Consider the following 19,162-nt stretch of genomic DNA (forward strand, 5'->3'; position numbering starts at 1 on the left):
AAATTATAAAGAAAGGAAATAATCTTCCAACTCTACCAGTGAGCAGCTCGCTCAGGCAAGCACAGTCAAAAACAAAGACCAGGAGAAACAAAACAAAGACAGAAATAAAAATATCACTTCAAATGATTGCCAGCATCAGTTCATGGGTAAAGCCTGCAACTAAGCTATAACACTGCATTAACGATGACCTTAAAGACAGTATAATTATTGTATAGCATGTCTGGTTTGACATGCTGGTTCCTGAGCCTGAGAAAAGTGCATGGCCCTTTTGCACTTCTATGCTACTCATTCTTCACACATGCATGAGCTAAGGGTTTGGGGATTGCCTTTTTAAACTGAAATATCATCTTGAAGATAATTTATGTAAAATGCAAGGTCTCAAAAATGGCACAAACCACACAAGACAACATAAAACAAACAAGCAATGCATAAACAGAAGCTTTGTAAGGATTTTACCTGCCAAATGCCAACTAGCTATTTGCACCATGACCCCTCAGCAGGTTTGTTGAATAGTGGAAGATAGAGACACTTCTTACTCAGTGACTGGTAAGCAAAACTAGTCAAGTTCTTTACATCTGCAACTAGATGTCGAGAATCTTGTGTATTGCGTTAAGGAGAGAAGAAGATACCTTTCAACAAAACAGAGAGGAAAAGACAGAGACAATAGCTCCAGGGTTAATGCAGGTTCTTCCCTTCAGTCAAGCTCCTTGTCCTCAGACAACAGTTATTTCTGCAGTCCTTCACTCTTGTTTCACAACAGCAGTGATGAGGAAATACTGTTTTAGAGTAAGAAAGATTAAGGAAGTCAGAAAGTAAGAATGGTCCATCTGATTACTATACACAACATGCTCTTTATCACGCCTTTTTCTTTAACCCCCAAATACTCTTTAAAATAAAAGTAGTTCTGAGTCTTACAATCCAGATAACCATAGACTGTGCAGGACAAGTCACCAAGATGTTATTTGCAATCTATTGACATTCTTTGAAAGCTAAAACAAGCGCATCAAACTATTTCTCCTCCAAATGTCAATACTTTCCATACATTGCAGTAGTCTTCCATTTATTACCTGATTTTCTGTCAATCTGACACAGATTCCTGTCATTCAGAACAGAATTCAAAACAAAAACCCATTTTTGTTTAAGACCGATTACAGTTCTCACAAAAGGAGCTGGACTGGCTGTGCCAGTGAATTAAGCCCTCCGGGTACCCAGAGGACAAGTGCAGATTGTGTGGATTAGATCTTCAACATCACCCCAAAAAACAACTTGATTTTTTACACAGGAAACCAGATCAAGAGAAACCAGTTTGCTCCCTGTTCTTTCGAACACGAAGAAAACTATGTGAAGCAAACATCAGTTCGCTGGCAAATGCTTCACCTCAGTCAAAAGGTCTTATCAACAGCCTTGAGTCAATGGATACTTGATATGACATCAGATCTCTGTTGAAGTCCAAGGAGTTCGTTAGCTTTGTTCAGGAGTACAGATTTCACCTTTACCTTTACTCATGATACAGCCCTTTAGAGATGGATATCACCAAAAAAACAACTTTCATCACCCATCACAGCAATGTTCACTAGCTATATTGAAGGATGTAACAGTTCAAGCTCACAACCTTATTTTACTTCATGTTAGATCCTGCAGTATGTTTAAGATTTTTACCAGATTTAGCAACTTCAGTAATCCTCCCAAGAACACTCTGCTACATAATATGAACACCCACTGACACAAACACCCCAAAGGTAACAGTAACAAGCTTTTGCCCAATTGTGCTAAGTGATACACTCTCAAGACAACTCCTTCCACAATGCTAAGCCGCCTTGAGAAAAGCAGAACAGAAAACAATCTTAGGTTCTGATCTGTCAGATACAGTAAATCAATGGATAATGGCCAGCACTGGGGGTCAGAGGTATATATACCACAGTGTTTTCACAGTCCGTTAGTGACTATGTGGCCATAAAAAGTCAAGCAAGGATCAATGGACAAAAAGAGAGGCTGTTGGGACTGAAGAAGATAACAGCCACCCGTATAAGATTGAAATACAACAATTCATACTCTAAGTTTGTCCTTACACGTTACTGATTTTGGAAAAATAACTTATCCATCAAAAAAAACTTACATCCTTGGCACAGTATGCTGAAATTAGTGAGATATTTAAATATATACCATAAGCCATTAATATGATATTTTTAAAATATTAGTCATTCACCAGTCCCCTTCATATCAACAATAAACCAATGACTGCAAATAAGACACAGCATGAAAATATACAGGTCACAAAAACACACACAGGTACACTTTGTAAAGGCAAATATTCTGTAGTCACATTTAAAGTTGAGAAAATAATAGAACACAGTCATAGCTATTATAAGCAAGACAAGGTAAATCTTAATAATATTTTTTATTATTAGTCAAAGTTTTAAAAAGGAAAAAAAAAATCCTTATACATTACCCAGAGCACATCTGGTTCTTGTTGAAATGCCACTTTTCAAAAGGGGGAGGCATGGTGGGAGGGAAAAGGAGGGGAAGAAGAGAGCAAGGAGTAGATTTAGGTTTTTTTGATTGTCTGTCAGCTATCAAAAGTAGAATTAAATTTGAAGTCTAAAATCCTTTTTGTTACTGGTAACACTCTCCTTCCATTTTTACAATAGACATACACCTATGAAACTTTACCTTGTATAACTCCCTAGGTGTTACCCACGCAGAAAGTGAACCCATCACCACACTTGTCTTCAGTCCATCTAGTAGGATAAGGCTATTTCATAGCTATTTTAATAGAAAGGTAATTATGCACAAGGTAGTCCATAGTGATTAATAGACATGTAAGACTTCATCTGAAAGACCATTACATCTGTAAATTTTAAATAATTTAAATGATTCCATGCACATAAATATTTCATTTAGCAAATTAATTTCCACCTGAATTGCTTCTAAAGAATGACCACCCCTAGCAGTGTTAGTGTACATTTATTTTCAGACATTCATAACATTTCAACATTAGTTAAACACCAGTGTCTTGTGCTTACTGTAGGACATCCCTTACAGGTAAACTTGAAGTACCCACCTCAAACTACAAGCCTACTCATTTGAACTTGTTACATTACTGCAATAGTAGAGGAAAAATTATCAAAAATTTACACATTTCGGACAGCTCAGCTGTGGCAAATGCTATCTCTTTGTTGAAGTCTCTAAATACAACTCCATTTACCTTGAAACAGTGAACTATTTCAAGTATAAGATTTACAAACATTTGTAAACCAGTCTTCTTAGAGCAAGAAAGAAATCTCAGCTACTGCTAAACATCTTTTTATTTTTTTAAAAGCAATACAAAATCTTCAATACTTAAACATATTAATTCTCCTTTCACATAGTAAACTGTGGTCATGCTTGAACGAAAACAAAAAAACAAGGAGAGTGAAACAGATTAACTGCATAGCTCCAATACACTTATTTCAGACAACATACTATAAATCATCTCGAAACAAAACAGGCAATTATAATGTGCACAAATGTTATGATACTCTGCATCTCTACTGGTCCAATAGTTCTAAATTATTGAAACTGATGGCTGAACAAGGGCATATTGTTTCAACACACTTGGATTGCTTGAACAGTTTGGATTCTTTCTTTAGCTATACAGTACTGTGCAGACCTCTCTAATGTCAATAAACAGATAGATAGATGTCTTTTAGATAATTCAGGCCACATCTAAGGGGATTAAAATAAAGGATCAAAATTTCTGCAGCAACGTGATTTGTTTGTAAAGAAACATGACTTTTCCCCCCCCTTCAATACTGTAAGAAGCCTCTAAAATTAAAGCAAGTTACCTACATTTTCCTTCAAAGCGTTCAGTGAGGACGGAACAGCAGCTCCTTTCTCCTTCTAACCCCTACCCCATATTTCAATCCTCTTCACCTCAGTGTAAAAGAAACAGGAGAGCCATAAGACAGAATCATTTCAAAACACAATCAGCTATTTGTAAACAACGCTCCTTCTCCTGCAGAAAATCTGCAACTGCTAGCTGCAAGAAAAAGCAGCGAGTAAGGTAAATCAATTAGCTTGCTAATTTCTCACCCTCATTTATTTAGCTCTGCACTGTATTTGTCGTAATTGACTATAATTATGTTAATTACTAACTCCAGCATAATTACTATATTTATTGTCATTGAGCACACTATGTACCCAAAGCAAAGCTGGCATTTGTCGGGCATCAAAAAAAAAAAAAAAAAATAAAGCCACACAACTGTCAGGAGGGGTTTCTCTGAACACTGGCTGATATACCTTCAGCAAATGAAAGGGCAAAAGAGATTTCATGCAATGCTAGTTTGAAAGCATCGGTTCATTAAGGATATTAATTTTCTGATAACTACACATTTAAGCATGACACACTGGAGCAGTATCTACAGGATTTAGCAATTATTAATGCGTGACAGTTTCAAATGCTAAGTGAATCAATTAAACAGCAGCATTCACAATTTGAGAAGAGATAACTGCTTCATAACTGCCTAAGACTACAATTTTCACATGACAAAAAAGGGCCATTCAGGCTCCTTCAAAACCTGACAGGTCAAGAAAGAAGTTTGAAACAAAAGCACCTTATAACCATCATCTCTCCTCTTTACTTGTCAGATCAACTTTGCTAGTGTCTCCGCTGAAATGGCATCACCATGCCAGCTGCCACAAGGTGATTTTTCATGTCTTGTCAAAGAAATCTTTTATTCTATTTGCTCTGCATTAACATGTTACATTTATTGATCAAGCCCTTTCTGCAGCCACAGCAGGGCACTGTGCTCTTATGCCTAAGGGGGCTTTGATGTCCTGGTGACATTCTAGACCGAATAATGCACATACTAAATGGATTTAATGCAGAAATGTGTTTGTGCATGACAGCTACATTAATAACAGCCCCTCACACTGATAAATATGCAATTGCTACGATTAAGAGTTACCCAATTATGGTGAAAATATTTTTCTACCTTATAAATAAAACCATCAAAAAGTTTTAACAATAGTGCATTTTCTTCAACATTTTAAAACGCTATAAAGATCAGTCTAAAGGCTTTTAAAAAAATATGTCATGCTTTGTTTTGAATTCTGGCTTTTATTTCCATCTTTCTTTTGTTGTTCATCTTCCTGTTCTGCGTGTCTTATTGCTGCACAGACTGGGAAGGTGGCAAGCAAAAAAAAAAAAACCCAAAAAAAGCCTCTCTCTTACATACTTAACTCGAAAAGAGGAACATGGCCTGTAAAACTGAAGCCCAATTTCAAGCTGCCACTTGCATATTCCCCCAGGCAAGAAAACAGTAGGCAGAAGAGAAAAACAATCTCTAGTCCACAGAGAGGGGACATTACAAAGCCTCAGCCTCACAAAAGTCATGGAGGAACATTCCAGACTAGGATTAAAGTTCAAGGGGATGTTTTCATACACACACCCCCTTTTAATCGGACAGTGGAAAATATGCACAAGCACACACTGTGCAAATTATTCATGCTCCTAGCAGAAATAATCTGCACCCTAGAGAGAGAGAAGAGATATCTGTATCTCCATGAGCACAATTATTGGATTAATCCTTCCTCATTGGCCAAGATTAAAGATTCACTCTCCCTTTCACCACATAGCTTAGACCCAGAAGAAATCTAAGAAAAAGGAAAATAACTCACATGTTTAAAACTACTGAGGACAAAATTAGAAGACGGACTTCTCTGTGAATCGAACTGTAGCTGTTATTTATAAAAGCATGGCATCTATTTGTACAAAACCACAGACATTTGTTATTCAGGCACTGGAATGTATTTAGCCTTTAATGTGAAATGACAAATTTGGCACAAAGAAAGTTATCTAGGACAAGTAAGAGAAACTTTGAATAGGGGTTGTTGGTTTTTTTCTCTCCACAAAACAACAAGATGCATGTAAAAAAATAAAAATCTTTGTATTTCTTCCAAATCTCTACTCCCTGCCTACATTACATCCTTCCTACTTGCTTTTTTATTCCTTTCTGTCCATCACCAGTGATTATTATTTACTTTTTGTCTTTAAATGAAAACCTTGAATGATCAACAATAGTTTTTCATTCTCTCTCAAAATCCTTTTCAGCAAAGCCTCCCAGTAACACTAACAGTGGCACATTAGTGACATTCGTTCCTATACTCTGTGCTTTCCTTACATGAGAACCAGGGAATGCTTTCCACATATTATGAAACAACATAGTGGCCTTTACGGTACTCTGTTATCGGGCAAGGCTATCGAGTACAGTTGCCATGAGAGACTCAGGAGCAGATTTCCAAAGCAAAACATCTCTACTCCTGAAACATGCCTCACTCAAAATACACGGTGTAAACAGATGGTTTCTAAAACAGCTGAAAAGCACTACTAATATAAAATCAAAAGAGCTGCTACAACTCAGGCTATTTTATGATAACCACACCAATAAAGCTGCAGAGCCATAGTATAATTTAGGTCAGAAGAGGCATCTAGAGGTCATCTAGTCCAATCCCCTGCTCAGAGCAGGGCAACTTCAAAGTTAGATTAGGTTGCTTGGAGCTCTGTCCAGTTGCGCTTTGAGTATCACCCAGGATGGAGATTCCACAGCCTCTCCGGGCACCTCTTCCACACAACCTTTCTCATCGTGAAGCCTTTCCTTACAAACAGTTGGAAACTGCCTCGCTGCAACCTGTGACGACTGCCTCTCGTCCTTTTGCAGTATATCTGATGTGTTTGGCTCCATCTTCTTCGCAACCCCCCATTAGTCCCAAAAGGAAGCAAAAGACATTAGAAACTACTTAAACAAAATCTGTAAGGAGAACAGCATTAGAAGAAATCATTCACAGGTGCACTAGAGTGGTCTGGGGTTGAAAGATTTCTGTCCACCAGAGGTGTAAACAGGAGGCAATCCAGTGGCACCGTATCTTGCTGATTACAACTAGCATGTTTTAAGTACACACGAGTTTTTCCCTTTGCCTTGTACACAGCAAATTACTCCTCCTTTTTCCCCATAAACAGTTCCCTTTTGCCATTCACCTCTATCGTTTCTTTCCATCCCAGGGAAAAGGGGGGATGCACAACCATTCTGATGGGTTAACAATCACTTCACTTTGGCCACCAGAAGAAAGAAAGTTGCATCCATGTATCACTCAAGGTAATCAAGGAGAAACATTACTTCTTGGAAAAAGGCAAACAAGACAGACAATTATTTTAAAGAGCAACATTTTGTGATTACTAAATCAAGTGTTATTTTTAGATTTACCAGATCTGATACAAAGACAATTAATCTACACAGGCCCTAACTTTTATTTAATAAAGAAGGTCTAGCCTGGGAAGAACTCTAGTCATTAAAAAATAGTAAAAATACACAGTTTCCTCTGTATTAAATTGCCAATACTAAAGAACTAATGACAACCCTCTCCTCCTCTAATTTAGTTCTCTGGTCCTGTGTACATTTATGCATTTACATCACACCCCAAAAAAAAAAATATCTGAGAAATCTGAGTAACAAAACCACCACACATAAGAACACCGAATTCACATAACTACTCTTCTTTGCAGAAAAAAAGTTAAAAAAAAAAAAAAAAAAAACCAATTTAAAAAAAAATGGGAGCAGAGGAAGAGAAATTTCTTAGTTTCCACAAACCAACAAGCTGCATTTCCCAGAAAGCCCAACAGCATTTCTTGAAATATGTTATTAAGGGACAAGCTTGGCATAAATTGTTTGCGTGTAAGTCAGAAAATATAGCATGTTTGGCTAATTCTTTCCCACTTTACTAATAGCATCAGCCAGTCCTCCCACACTTTTTCCAGTATACCTGGCCAAGCTCACATTTACAGTGGAAAGCCTTAAATGGCAAAACAACTTACCTGGCTCTACCCTGACTTTTGCAACAAAGTTATCTACATTATAGTGGTATTAAAATCAGTACAATTCACTAAAGCAACTGTTCAATCAAGTATTGCATTGTATCAGTTGCGTAAGACAGTTTTGTGACATCTGTATCATGTAGTACAAATACATCTTTCTGATAAGAGCCTCTTAGATGGATAAGCATATGTGTGCACACGGTAATGACTGCAAGTCTACAACTGCACAGGATTCAGGTTCAGAAAGGACAGCACTTTCTGCAAGAAGAGCTCGCTGCCAACTGACCACAAAGCTGAACACGTTACTATGACAGACAGATAGCTCTCTTTCCATGCAACTACACCCATCATAGCAATATCAAGTAACATGACTGCAACTACTGGTGCCCAAAGCATTAAAAAAAAAAAAAAAATCTTCCCTCTACATTCAATTTCTTGAATTCTTCATGCAATTGTTATGTTGTCAGAAATTCTACTGACACTTCTACATAACAGAATTTATTGTCTACTACAGCAGGATGATTCCTTCTCAAAATACACTTGGCAGTAGCTGTACTTACAGAGGATAGGACGCAAAGACCCTATATGGAAAACAACATTAAAAAAAAAGTTTGGTCAGTACTTATTTACTGCTTATGCACTGAGAACAGGTAACTGCTGACTATTTCAGCCTTTCTCTGGCTTAAATACAGGCTAAATTATTAAACATGGAAATATTTTTTCTTTCTAAGAACACACACATAGTCCCATCTGATAATGAATTGTATCATAATAAAAACTAACATATTTACTGCAAATAACTGTTGTGTCAGCAAAGCACAATATTCTCTTTATCTTTTTCTAGATTTTGATCACCCTTGGTTGTCTTGACACAACTTTTTGTTGCTTTTACCAACAGATAGCAAGTTTTCTTCCAGAAAATCAAACCCCTTTTTAAAAAGACTTTAAGTATAGACATTAAGTTTCCCCACTGAAAACAGCACACTGAACTTTTCAAATTAAGCATTCACTGATAAAAATCATAAAACTCATCACTATACTACAGCAGTGTCAGATTTTTCAAGCAATAATACTTGTTTAAAGAAGATTACAATGATCTTACTGTTTACACTTCCTTGAACAGCTGCCCAAGACATCTCTTCTATATTCACAGTCATTTAAAACTATGACATTTATTCTACAACTTATCTTTCTCTATAATATGTAGTCACAGTGTTCATATATGAGTGCAAACCAGGCTGAACTATTTATTATACAGCAGCTGATCATTCTTACTTTCTATATGCTTAGTATATCTATCACAGCTCAAATGAGAAAACATTACTGCTCTCGTCACATTTAGTATTAGCTTCCCAAAGCTAAAAACACACACACACACGTACCGCCCCTTTCTTTTCCCCAAATCTGATTTCTGGCCTTACAGTACTTTCACAGCTTTACAACAGTAAGCTATCCTGTATGAAAATGACTGCAGCTACCCCAAAACCTAGCACTCTCTCTCATCTTTCCTCACAAAAGATTTTAACACGCTTTTTTTTTCTCCCCAAATGTCAATAAAACCAAATCATATCACTTCTGAAAAATAGGCTAAGTGATAGTGTTTTGGCTAGGGAAGGAAAGAAGGAATGAAAACACAGATTTGAGACATACACCACCAATTAAGCTCTTCATGAAAACATGAACTAAGGACTTACAGTTTTAAAGTGATATTTTACATCTAGGTTTAGTGTTAATGTTTTACTTTATGAAATAAATTAACTCAAAGGAACTGTTGAAATCATGCATTAAATGGAAGAAACAAAATCTTTTTTCCAGACATAGCACCTCCAGAGCTGTAAAGAAGGAACAATCTTCTTGATGATGTTAAATCTGAATACACATGCAGAACTTGAATTATCTCCATGACAAAATGAAAAAATACCCATTCAATTCCTTCCCCCAGCAAAATTCTCTCTTCTGATTACAACTTCCATAAATACAGAGTCATCAGCAGAAGTATAAGACAATAACCATCCACAGAATCTTCAGTGCCTCCTTTGCTCTCCTACCTCCTGCATGTAGGAACCAGTCTTCCAGAGCTGACAGTGGCTCAGGATAACATTTAGGAGTGTTAAGTAAGTTAAAACCACTGTTTTTTCCCATCATGGGAACAAGGCACCAGCATACTATTTTTGTGTGTCTTACTCCTCACAAGCAAACTCTAAGCTCACCCTCAACAGAATAAAAGGGAAACTCCAACCAATCCTACCGCTCAAAAATTACGTTTTTTTACACACAACTACACTCCATTCCTTTCTCCCTACTTACCTACGGAGTTGCCAACCTGAAAGATACACTGCTGAATCTCACCAGGCTTTCTCACGAGGATTAAACAAAAAAGGATACTGTAATAACTAAAGGGATACTACTGAGTTCTAAATCAATCCATATCTTAAAATAATTAGAATTAATTATAAATTCTAACTACACTAAGGTTTAGCACTTGACTACACAGCTGACCAAAAATAAAATCATATGACTACAACAAAAACACATCATCTGGGAAAAGAGTACTACAAACCATTTATGGTATAACCAGACATCTACAAATAAAAAGAAGGGAGAGAAGCACACACTTACTAGTATTTTGGTTAAGAACAATTCACTTTTGATCCCATTCTTCCCTTCTTCAGGTAACGATGCTTATTTTTCATTTTGAGCAGAAAACAAACCATAAGTTCCTCACTGGCCATCATTTATGTTAACACAAGAAATTTCCAGACTCACCTGGTTATTTTTTTTCCAAGTATGCAAGAAAAAAAGACAAACACGGCTTATAAAACAGTGTCACCCACTTGATAGCATTTAAATGTACCTGACATACACATATGTTTCTACTTTGAAAAAAAAAAATATTTTTGGAGTTGGTGTCCCATATTGCACTTGAAAATTATATACTGCCACATACCTTAATAAGTTGAAGCTAAGATCTAGCCTTTTTGCCATATGTCCATATTTTCTTCCTAGGAATTCTGGAATTTCTTCACAGTCTTGACTAATGTAGGACACCTGAGAATTGGAAGCAAAAGTAAACTTTTGTAAGTGGATTATTTAGTTTCCTGTCCAGATTCAATCAGCTTAATATTTATTACGTCTATAGACTTATGTGCAATGTCTTGTCTCCTTTCAGGTAAAAATAATTAAATATATCGCATTTCTTCTATTCCACTGTTAATACCTGGATCTAACATTACTTTGTATCACCATTCTGATACCCTCCAGAAATTTTTTTTGAAAGATCAGAAGCCATTCAAAGGACTTTCTAGTTTTACCTCTCAGGACAACACACTAAAAGGTCAATTTGTAAAGTTTGGTCCAGAAATACCTAAGCAGTGTACTGCCAACTCATGCACAAAGCCATTCCTTGAGGAGAATTGCCATTGATATGCTAAGGACAGAGCAAGAGGGCTGCCCAGGAGCTGAAAAACCAAGCAGCAGCTTTTTTCAGACAGTTGTCCAAGTTAAGATTCCTGGCTTCAATACTTCAACACCTGTGTTCAGATCATACTTCCCATACTCAAAATATTTGTAAACATCTTTCCTCTTTTTCACACCAGCCCATCTAATCCACCTTTAATAAACACAGGAAGAATTAGTGGTAGCAAAAATACAGTCTACTCAGATATTATTTTTTTTTTTTAAGCCAGGATGAAGTGAGTGATAACATTTCCAGAAAAACACAATGAAACAACCAAATTTTTTCTATTCTCTCTGCTGTATTGCCTTAGAAGTTTTTAGCTTGATTTCTTCTAAGAATACCCGCAAAGCCTGCCAAACCTATTGTCATGAATTCTATACATCTATATTGGCTCATCCTCCCAGTGTTCAAAACATCAGTATAAACACTGACATTTCAGATTTTCTGCTAAAGAAAGCTTAGTTGCCCTTAAAAGGCAACTTGCTAGTTCAGTAGATTTCAACACTGTTAGATATAATATAATACATATAATAGATATAAGATATTGTTATTATCTAAATATTTATTATGAAGTCAATTTCAATACCATATACCACTGGTATAAAAAATGTTAGACAAAAAAATATGCAAAAAAGTCAATCAAACTTTGTTTTGATAGTATTTCACTTTCTGCAAAAATAGAGACTCCCCTGCAGAACAGACTGATGGCATGTACTTTTGCAAGTCATCTCAGTTTCTTACACTCTAAAAATGATTGCAATCTGATAATACTATATTGCATCCCATTTAATTCATTTTGTTCAATAACTTCAACAGATAAAGCTGACAACAGTGAAATAATTTTTACGAGAAGAAAACAGGTAGCTTAAAGCTCAGCTTAACAACTTCTTCCCCTTGTTAAACCATACCTGCTTTTGCAATAAATTCTGCTACCAGACATACATATATATTTAGCAAATATAAGCTCAAAAAGGAAAGGAACTGTTTGGGGTAGTTGGCATCCTAATGGTTTGGACATAACAGAAACCGTTTTGCAGAATTCATTGAATTAAATATGTGAGCTTTTTTCCTCCCGTTTTCATCCAAGACAACTATGATGCACTTTACCACATGCATGCATGCAGGTATGCATACAAGAATTGCTTCATTCTGCACTGAATGGTAGATTTCTTCAAACTCATGCTTGCAAACCCTTGGAAAGACATCACGTTAACAGCAGAATAATATTTGAGCATTTAGTTAAATGTAACACATTGAAACAGAAATGACTAAAATATGATGCCTATTAACACTAGGTGTGCAAAACCATCTCAAGCAACTACAAACACAGCAAGAGCACTGACCACTACTTTGCATTCCACCCAGGGAGGGAGTGGTGGAGAAAGACCAGAAGAGTCTTGACCTGCTTCAGAAACTTACCTGGCCATAAATGTTCTAGCTCCACAAGAACAGTAGTTGAAGGAAAAAGTTGGTGCAAATGTGTTTTGGAGCACACAGGAAGCAAAATACATAAAATGTTGCAAAGCCTCAGCCTTTGAACTGTTATAATATACAAATATATTTGCACAACTGGTACAAACAGATTATTCACAGGCCTATTTGCAGATGAAATATAGTTGTCATGACCTTTTGATGCTGAGGCCTTTCAAAAGGAATTTTAGTTCCACTCCAGCACGCTCACAGTATAAGCACTTTTTCAGTTTAAAACAAATAGCTTTATTTTTCCACAAAACACACAAAGTGCATTCAACTTCAGATGTCTACACCCCACATACATGAACTTGCTTCGGATACTCAAGAACTCTCTTTACTGTTAGAATAGCAGCAACTGCCAGTGATGCGATACACCATAAGCCTTTTCAAACAAGTTTTCAAGAGTTATTTCCCCACTCTTCTGCTCTTTAATCCCTGAACAATGCTGATATAAAACAAGACTTCAGTAGTCTGGACAAGAGAGGAATAACATTTCTTCATTTTAATTCCTCCAGTTCCAAATCATTTACCCAGAAAAGAATAAAATGTACATAATTCAGTGTATTTTCTTTTGCATCCACCTCAAATACCCTCAGGATGAATATGAGCTTTCAAGTACATATCCAGAGATGTCATCACTGAAAGATGACAGTAAACACACTTTTCCCAGGACTCCTCAGCCCTTTGGGTGCAAGGGACATCAATAACAGCAGATTTCTTAGATTTTTCTGTACCGGTCACAGAACATCACGTAGGATTAAAAACTGGATGTAGAGGTTTCCACTGCCTAATTCTCCAACTCAAATGTAATACCCGTTGGTCACTACCATCCTTAAGACTGGTGCCCCGCTCAATATCCCACCAAAACACTCAGAAAGTTTCCCACAAAGCCCAGCGTCAGATAGGCCACGGACGTCTCGGACATTCTTACAGACTCTTCAACACACTGTATGCAATCCAGGAAAAAATATGTTTTTACAACATATTTAAAACATAAGTTAACCAGTCAATTACAATTGCACCTCTCTTCTGCTTCAGTTTCAGAGGATATTACCATTTAATCTCTGCAATCATTTTACAATGATATTTTAATCTTAGTAACTCATAAAGTAACATCTTTATTAAAGAATATCACCAAAAAGGTCGTGTATGAACTCCCCGTACCACTTATTCTCTTCCATTGAAGGGAATTACATCTAGCAAATATTTCCAGTCAGTTGAGCATTATATTTTACCCTATGCTGTTAGAAGATTGTACGTCAGGCACACAGCCAAATTAAGAATATGTTTTACTTGAAGGGGCTGAAGGCATGCTCAGGGGAAGGCAGCAGCGTGTTACTCAGTGCCACAGTGTGCCACAGAGACCACAGGAACAGTTTCCTGCAGCAGTTGCAAAATTAGCTAATTGCTGCCATATCACACACGCATTTACATGCATTCCACACAGAAATAGCAACCAGATTAAAGAAGCAATTAGATGGCCACCACCTTGACTAAATGGCAAAGCCTCTTCAAAAAGAAGCCAAGCTTCATGGTTTTGTTTTGGGGGGTTTGGGTTTCGGTTGTTGGGGGGGGGGGGGGGGGGGGGGTGATGTTTTCTAGTTTGAATAACAGGTCCAGCAGTAACGAGATCCATTTCTCAGTTTCTAGCCAGAAAAATTTTCAGTAGCCAACTATGGCACTGGGTAAAGGCCAGGAGGGTTTGTTTCACTTCTCAGCTTCTCTAACCAAAACGAACCCCCTCCCCCAGTGCTCACTTCCCGCTGGAACAACGCTCTGCATGTTTCAGCTCTCCCCCTTCCGCTCACCCCGCAGCCTGGGCAAGCCTGCGAGCGGCCGGGGCCGGCAGCAACCGGGACTCGGCTCCGCCGCCAGCCGCGGGCGCTGCGCGGGGCGAGCCGCGGCTAAGAGCCGCGCTGCCCCCCGCCGAGCCCCGGGGACGCGCCGGTCGCGCCGGGGCGGGCCGCGGCAGCGCAGCCCCCGCCATCGCGGTGCTGCCGTCCCCGCCGTGCAGCGCGAGCACGGGCGCGCGCCCCCGCGCCCCCCCGGCCCCAGCCGCGTGCACACACCCCCGGGGCCGCCCCGCCTCCCCCCGCCGGGGCCCGGGGGCAGGGACGGCTGCTCGGCTCCCTCCCTGGCAGCTCGCCGGGGCGTGCCGGCGAGGGAGGCGATGGCTCGGCAGCGGCCCGCGGCGCGGTGCCTACGCGCGGCTGGAAGCTGAAGCGCCCGGCCTCTGCGACCCCGCAGCCGTCCCTACCCGCCCGGAGCGGCCCCCCCGGCCCCGGCCGAGCCGGCGCCGCGCCCGGGCGGCAGGGAGCCGGCGTGGGGCTCGGGCGGCCGCTGCCGGGGGCGTGGAAGCGCCGGTCGGGGCGGGCAGCCCCCGGCGGGTGGGGCCGCTGCGAGCCGCGGACACTTACTTGGGCTCCGCTCACCACGACCCCTGCCATGGCTGCGGGGGCGGCTGCGCCGGGGCTCCCGCGGGGCTCGGCCGGGCCGGGGCCGCCGCCGCTCCCTCACCGCAGTCAGCTGACGCGGGCGGAAGCGCGGCCGGGCCGCGGGCGGGGGCGGCGGCAGCGCGGGGAACCGCCGCCACCTGCGGCTGGGCTCCGCGCGGGCGGCCGGGGGTCGGGCCGCCGCTGAGGCCCCCCCGGGCAGGTGGCCCTGAGGCTCCGCCGCGGGCTTCCCGGCGGGACCGCGTCGGTGCGGCGGGGGCGGATGGGGGCGGCCGTGGGGGCACCGGCCCCGCTGCCGCTCCGTGCCCGGAGCGAAGGTCCGAGCGCCGCGGGCGCGCGCCGGGCCGGGCCCCGTGCGGGCTGTCTCGCGGGTGGAACAGGCCCCGGGAGAGCTGACATGGAAAGTTGGTGGGTGTGACGGTGGCGGAGCGGTCGCGGCGTGGTGAGGAGCTGGGTGGCGTGCAGGTCACCCGGGACGGCGTTCCCCGCCGCCCAGCAGCCCGTCAGCTCGTGGCGGAAGGCATCGCTTGCCTTTGGAGAGGCGCGCGCGCGTCGCCGGTGCGGGAGCGCTTGCAGAAGCAGCCCCATACTGATACTTCCTTGTCTGTAGAATATAGGGTAGTTTGCGCAAAAAACAGAAACACCTTTGGAATTATCAGAAGTATCTGCCAAACCAGTCCTTCCAGGGCACGAGTATTTGCCAGTTAAAATCTTGGCATAATGGTAGGTTATCACCGCTTAGGCAGAGTAGGGAAATTGCAGGCTTTCTGTCAGAATTTTATGTGAGACTTTTAAAGATACTTAGGTTTCCCAGGCTCAGATCCTAAATCCTGTTAGTCATCTACCTACCTCTTCAGCTGCCTAAGCACCTTCAAAAATCTGGCTCTTCTTTCCCTTTTATTGCTAATATAGCATAACTCACCCTTGCTGAAAGCAGAGGCACATGCTGTGAGGGGAAATAAGTTTCAGGACACGTATTCTACACTGCAAACCACTTTCTACAGTTTGTTCAGCAACACAGCAGAAAGTAATACTGTACTTGCTGCTCTGCCTCTTAATATCAACAGAATAAACTCTTGGTACAGCTGTGGCACTACACCTTCCTTTAGAGCCATTCCTCCATTTATGCTGACTGCTAGGCAGGAAACACAGAGCAGGCAGATGCGGAAAAACCCACTTTGTACCTCTTTTTCCTCTCTGTTATTTTAATGTATTGTGTTAAAAACATAAATGGGCCAAGATGTAGAAAGATCGAAACACAGTCAATGAGCAAATCACTCTTGCTTTGCATGGATCTAATTTTCCTTGTATCGTGTAAGACTGAGAAGAATCAAACCCTTCATCCACAGCAAATAAGCTGATTCTTACATGCTGATGAATAAAAGTTCTGTTTCTCTAAGTAAGGGTTTTCCATCAAGGCATACTTGCTCGTTCAGGTCATCACTCAGCATGCTTCAAACAATTGGTGCCTTTATTTATTTATTAGATTATACAGAAAATAATGTATGCCAAGGAAAACAAGCACTACGTGAACCGTAAATTTAAACAAAGCAATACATTCTCCTCTTTCTGTATCTACCTCTTTTTATCTCTGCTTCACTAACAAGCATGCGGTTCCCATCAGGATGAACACATACAGCTCAAGGCACAAAGTGGCCCGCTGCTATAGTTAGCTGTATTTGTCTTAATGGAGTAAATTCAGTTCAGTACTACGCTGCTGTGCAATTGGAATAACTATCTTGAAAACAATTGAGCACATCATTATCTGTATTATTAGTATTAATTTTAGTAGAGTGTTAGCTGTCACTTTAGCGATATCTACAAAGAAAAAATTCCTGCCCGAATAGTTTACAAAACAGCACTCACAAATAATAACAAGTCTGTTTCTTCCAGCTTCTTACATTGCCAATTGCATTAACCTGCCATTGATCCTCCTACTTACTAGGCAAGACCTTGTCTAGAGGGAGAAGTTGCAGGTGCAGCTCCCTAAACTGGGTGACTTAAATTGACTTTATCATCTCTTCAATCAGTTGAGCTGAATTTTGTAAATTACAAAAACAACTTAAGGAGGTGGCAAACTGTTTTAAGTGCATCTGGCTTATAATCATTCTTTTGAAACCAGTTCAATGTTTTCTTGTACAGACATGGCCTAGATTGTTATCTGCCACAGATAAAATAATAGATCCAGATCCCGTGGTGTGTAACAAACAGGGCGTGCTACCGACCGCAGTGACAAAATGGGCCTATTATACTGTACAGGAAGTGAAAAACAAAACTCGTTAGAACAGAGGAATGGGGAGGAGAGATGACTGTCTTGTTATGATGCTTCCCTAGACTTTGAAAACTTACATCTTGAAAGTCCTAATTCTGCTGCCAGTTTCCTACAGGATGATTGGCAAATCTCTCAAACTTTGTTTTTTCAGAGTCTTTCTTTTATTCCTTAATTTCTAAGCACCCATCACCTGCATGTAATTTTCAAAAGGAATGAAAACTCACAGCTGCAAGTGTCTACCACCAAACGAGTATTTTGTAACATCTAATCTGAAATTGTAACAAAGTTATAACATTGTCTCAGATTTCAAACCTATGAGTCAATGTGCTCATTAGTTTGTGCCTCATGTTATTATGAAGCTAAAATACATTACAGTGCTATATAAATAGAGGAGGGCTTTTTTAGCTTTTGAGCCTGCTGATCATCAGTGTCGTTTTACAGCACAGATTCTAGATGACTGTGAGGCTGCCTCTGGTTTTAGAATGTTTTTCACCTTACCATATATATTTATTCTTCTGAGCATCCCAAAACACTACCTTCTTGAGTCTGGGCCCTGCACAACCTGAATCACCTGAGTATTTTCTTTAGCTTTGATAGAGCTGCCTATAAGAGTAATGCTTCAAAGGACTAAGTCTGTACTTAGAGAATGTATTTTTGTTGGTGTTTCCTTAGAAGCTGAAAGTTTTTTGAGGATTCTGTGTAGAGGTCGAAATAATTTATATGACAGTGGGGCTTAGCTGACCTTCCAAATGTCTTTTTTACAATGCATGTATACAGAAAATTTTAAAATCACTTGTTCATTTAAATTATCAGTTTCACTGCACAGTTAGAAGCAGAAGGTGGCACTTCTGTATGGGCCACTCAAATACAATTTCCTAAAATTGTTAACAAAGTATTGCCAAAACTGCTTGATAAATGAATTACAGACAGACAAAACCACCACGGACTTTAAAAAAAAATTCTTATGTATAGCTACAATAAAGGAGTTACACAAATATGCTCAGTATATTTTTTTTATCGATGCATATATATATATATATATAACAAATTGAGCAGTCCCGTTCCTTGAATAAAGTGCATTGTATGTTCAAAACAAGATAATACCTGTAAACCAGCCTCCAAACAACCAGGAAGCAGTGTATTGGAACTGCGGTAGATACTTGTCAGATCTGTCACTTATTTCTAAGTTCTTCACATAATAACAGAGCTTTAAGTCATTTTAGCGGTCATTAGCCTAAAATGTACATAAAGCTACAATTAAGAAATCTCATTAACCAACTGATTAGAATAATTAGCTAATACGTACCAGTAAGTTTGGCACAGCACCAAACACTAAATGAATTAAATAATTTTATACAAAGCCTAGGTATAAAAGTGTTTTCCTATCTTGAAAGAACACTGAAGTTTTATAAGAGGAAAAATCCTGAATGTTTTATTAATATTCTGAATGTTTTATTAACTGAAAGTTATAAAAATATTTCAGACTGAGTTAATCAAAATGGTGTGTTTTCCAGCTCACAGCACACTTCAGAGTAAGTCAAACAACAAACAATTGTCGTCTTACAAAAATAAATATATATACCATTTCACCTGACAAAATAGTGTGCTTGAACAGTTTTCTGCAGCAAAACATTTCAGGAAAAAAAAAATCCCAGCCA

General features: G+C 39.8%; 1 protein-coding gene across 1 annotated transcript in view; it reads right to left on the minus strand.

The window, feature by feature from the left end:
* The window catches only part of LRMDA (leucine rich melanocyte differentiation associated), a 680,442-nt gene extending 664,994 nt beyond the window's left edge, over window positions 1–15,448 (minus strand). Inside the window, exons 1-2 of the mRNA XM_055720225.1 lie at window positions 15,197–15,448; window positions 10,797–10,897 (exon numbers count right to left, since the gene is read on the minus strand). Of these exons, the coding sequence (XP_055576200.1) occupies window positions 10,797–10,897; window positions 15,197–15,226 (131 nt within the window). The 5' untranslated portion in view covers window positions 15,227–15,448. The remainder of the gene's footprint in view (window positions 1–10,796; window positions 10,898–15,196) is intronic.
* Window positions 15,449–19,162: the final 3,714 nt, after the last annotated feature.

The sequence above is a fragment of the Falco cherrug genome, chromosome 9 (assembly GCF_023634085.1).
Source record: "Falco cherrug isolate bFalChe1 chromosome 9, bFalChe1.pri, whole genome shotgun sequence".
NCBI classification, from domain to species: domain Eukaryota; kingdom Metazoa; phylum Chordata; class Aves; order Falconiformes; family Falconidae; genus Falco; species Falco cherrug.